Below are 4,166 nucleotides of genomic sequence, written 5' to 3'. Positions count from 1 at the left end.
CAATGTCTGCTTTAATTTTGCTGACATTTTTAAATCAGTAGTGCATAGTACTGCATTGTTCAGACATTTTGATTTTATTTTCTCAGTCAATGGTATGGTTCTGGGCTTATGTAAAGTAATTCTTTTGGTTTTATGTTGTGCCCTAATTTTATAAATATAAACTTAATAGACATGTCCAGACTGATTTTCAAAGTCACACTGTTAGTAATCCCACCATCAAAGCAAACATGCTAGCTTTGCTTCAGCACCTCTGCATCATTTAGTATTTACAGAAGTTTTAAATGTTTTAAATTTTTTTAGACTGTATGAGAGTTGAATATAAATTTACATTTATATTATTCAAATTATTGTTAAATATATATAAGCCATATGAGTTTTTCTGCACTGTCTATATTGATACTTTCTCTACTTTCCACCAATCTTTAGTCTAACATGTAAGCAAAGCATTTTCTCCTCTGTCTTATGTTTCTTTCAATTTATTTGTGATGATTTCATCTTGCAGATTTTTAAAATTATATATCATGAAAATTTTTAATGATTTTGAGTTGTACTTAAAAATTTCCTACATCATTAATTCTATAAATAGTTTTCAATTGCATTGTTTGGATTCCTAGCACTAAAAATGTCAGTGGCCAAGACAGTTTTGACATTTGAAGGAAAAAGCTCTATGTGTATCAGAAAGAGAGCTCTCTGAATGGGAGGAAAAAGATATTTGGGTACATCTGTATCAGAATAGAGGTTCTCCTTATCATCAGTGTTGTGAGCTTTTAAGCTTGTTAATCTCATTTTTAAAATATCCGTTTGGGGCTGGGGATTTAGCTCAGTGGCACCACACCTGCCTTGAAGCTCAAGGTGCTAAGTTGCATCTCCAGGACCAAAACAAAAAAAGAAAGAAAGGGAAGAAAAGAATATATCCTTTCATTGTACAATATGCTCCAAAATTATTGTTCTATTGTAAATAAAGGAAATTTATTTTTCATAAAACCATAATTTAAAATAATAAATAAACATTGGAAGTATGGAAAAATTACAAAAAGAACAAAGGAAAAAGAAGAAAGAAAAAGACAAAAAACAGGAAAGACTCTCAGTTCAGAACAGTGTTTTTGTTGTTGGCTTTCTTTTATTATTTTCTATAATAATGAAAATATTTATCCTGATCTTGACAATTCTCCTCATAATCCTGATGATCTATATCACATGATGGTTGCTATGAATATTTCTTCCCAGTTTCTCAATATTTCTAACATAAATTATGGTAATTTTCTCAGTCCATTGAAAAGGGAGTCTAACATACTGATGAATCTAAGTAGTTGATCTATTATAATGTCTCTGATTAAGCACCTTCAAAAATGACCCAAATGTCTTTTGGCCTAAGGAATGTAAAAAATAGACATATATAACTTAAACAAAATCTATTCCCTAAGTAGTTCTGTATTACAAATGAATAATGCAAAATATGAATTCACAAAGAATTTCTAACTACAATTTATTTAATTGGAAGAGTAGGGGAGATTTCTATTATTCCATATTTTTTTATTCTTTATGCTTTTAAGTTGTTATGAATCTTGTTATAAATAATATTGAGCATTATAATTTAATTATGGTAGTTGTGACATATTGAGTTGTACCTTCATGAACAATTACTTTGCTGTTATTTCACAGATTGATTTAAAATTACATAAATATAACAAATTTTTTGAGACAGGATCGCACTATGTAGTTGAGACTGACCTGAGACTCACTATGTAGTCCAGTCAGGTCTCAAACTCACAGGGATCCTCCAGCCTCAGTCTCCTGAATACTGGGATTACAGGCATGTGCTACTACACCTGGCTATAAGAAGTTTTAAAACTCACTTTTCTTATATTTTTTTCAGAATAATTCTACTGAATTTCACTGGATATGAGAGTGCAAAAACATAGAGAATGCCACAAATTTAAATTTTCAGAAGAAATAAAAAAGAAAACCTATTTAGGTTAAAAAGGTAATGAAATTCCATGTATTTAAGAAGAAAATTTGAATAAACATGTATTGTCATATAAATTTCATGCCCCATTTTGTCTCCCACATATTCATTAACCCTAGACACTCAATTGCAATAGGATCTACTGGGAATAGAAAGATTTAGAAAAAAAGGTATACCACATTATGATACAGGAAGGAGTTGCTATGTAGAATCAACCTAATGTGGCATGTTGTATATTTAAACTAATTTTACTAATATTTTTGTTCCTCAGTATTTGCACTGATGTTGTCAAATAATGTTCTCAATCAGTGGGGTAATATATTGCAACAAATTATTTTAACAAATTTGCTGAAAGATCTAGAATTATAACACTCTGTCCATAGGATTTGTGTCCTGACATTATCCAATGGCTTTGGGTGTCAGAAGCATATTTTTGTAACGTGCTACATATTTTCGTATGTTGTGACAGAGGACCAGCTAAAGAATGCAAGGGTAGCTTAACCAGTAGCTCTGAGGTATTAGAAATACTACAGATCTAGACTTGGACTGAACACTTACATATCTCATTAGTGACATCAAACATTTACTGCTATGTATTGATACAAAATAAATACATACAGTGCATGTTCCCTTGGCAGAGAGTACTGTTCAGTATTTTCACAGTAATACAGACTATAATCCTCTACAGGTCTTCAAGCATTTTCTATGCGTTTTCAGTATGAACAATATCACTGAAGTTACAGCATTTGTTCTCAAAGGCTTCACAGACGACACTCAACTGCAGGCCATTCTCTTTTCGCTGTTTCTAGCTATTTACCTTTTTACTATCATGGCAAATATGGGGCTGATTCTATTGGTCATTGAGGATGCCCAGCTGCACAACCCAATGTATTATTTTTTGAGTTTTCTATCATTTGTGGATGCCTGTCTGTCCACTGTTATTACTCCAAAAGTGTTAAGAGATTTTATGTCAAAAATGAAAGTCATTTTATTGCTTGAATGTGCAGTACAGATGTTTCTCATTGTTACTTTGGGGACCACAGAGTGCTTTCTCTTAGCAGCAATGGCTTATGACCGCTACTTAGCCATCTACAACCCGCTGCTGTATTCTATGAGCATGATGCTCGGGGTCTATGTGTCACTCATCACTGCTTCCTGTATTGGGGGACTTTTGCATTCTACGATACATACAGTGGCCACTTTCAGTCTGTCCTTCTGTGGGTCCAATGAAATTAGACACATCTTTTGTGATATCCCTCCTCTTCTTGCTATTTCTTGTTCTGACACTCATATCAATGAGCTTCTACTCTTCCTCTTTGTGAGCTCCATTGAGGTGGTCACCATTCTGATCATCCTCATCTCTTATGGTCTCATCCTGCTGGCCATTCTGAAAATGCCTTCTGCTGATGGGAGGAGAAAAGTCTTCTCTACATGTGGCTCTCACCTAACTGGAGTGTCCCTTTATCATGGGACGATCCTTTTCATGTATGTGAGACCAAGTTCCAGCTATGCCTTGGAGCATGACATGATAGTGTCCACATGTTACTCCATTGTCATTCCCATTCTGAATCCCATCATCTACAGTTTCAGGAACAAAGATGTCAAAGAGGCAATCAAAAGACTGCTCAGAAAATGTGCTCGGGGATAAAGTGAATTTTTCTCAGAAAAATTTGAACTGAATAATCTTGTTCTAGATAAGCAGTGTTGCTACTCTTACTGAAATTTTACAATATAAAGATCCTAGTCTAACTATGCAGTTTTTCCCCACATGAGTATATCTGCTTCTTTCTGAGTTCATAGACACATATTTATATAAATACATATGTCCATGTGTGATAAAACTGGCTCCACTAGTTTGCTGAGATTGTAATAAAAAATGCAAAAAGAAGAATTGTTTTAATAGCACAGATATAATTTCTCAGTTTTGGATACTAGAAATCCAAACCAAGATATTGAAACGTTGATTTCTTGAGAGCTTGTTTGAAGGTTCTAGTAGGGGAGGGCAGCTACTCGTATACCCTTGACTGAAGAAATAGTCCTCCTCTATTGGGGGTGTCGTTCTCTTTGACCAAGCTTGCAGCTTCAGAGAGATGAATATAGAGTGGAGCAGGAGGAAGGGGACACCCTCCTAGCCAGTCCGATCAGCCAAATCAACCCTGGCAACCAATGGGGTGACAGATGTCACAGCCAGATCTCCCTC

General features: G+C 34.4%; 1 protein-coding gene across 1 annotated transcript; it reads left to right on the top strand.

Annotated features, from left to right (window-relative positions):
* The first annotated feature begins 261 nt into the window (after positions 1–261).
* On the top strand, positions 262–3,614 carry LOC104849083 (olfactory receptor 5T2). The gene is made up of 2 exons (XM_010605384.1): positions 262–275; positions 2,582–3,614. The coding sequence occupies exon 2, from the start codon at positions 2,685–2,687 to the stop codon at positions 3,612–3,614; it is 930 nt and encodes a 309-aa protein (XP_010603686.1). The 5' UTR covers positions 262–275; positions 2,582–2,684.
* The last annotated feature ends 552 nt before the right edge of the window (positions 3,615–4,166 follow it).

The sequence above is a fragment of the Fukomys damarensis genome, unplaced genomic scaffold (genome assembly GCF_012274545.1).
Source record: "Fukomys damarensis isolate Sample0158 unplaced genomic scaffold, DMR_v1.0_HiC HiC_scaffold_73628, whole genome shotgun sequence".
Classification (NCBI taxonomy): domain Eukaryota; kingdom Metazoa; phylum Chordata; class Mammalia; order Rodentia; family Bathyergidae; genus Fukomys; species Fukomys damarensis.
This window is presented reverse-complemented; position numbering and strand designations above follow the sequence as displayed.

Excerpts from the sequence above, each read along its gene's own strand:
- LOC104849083 (XM_010605384.1), top strand. The coding sequence starts at position 2,685 with ATGAACAATATCACTGAAGTTACAGCATTTGTTCTCAAAGGCTTCACA.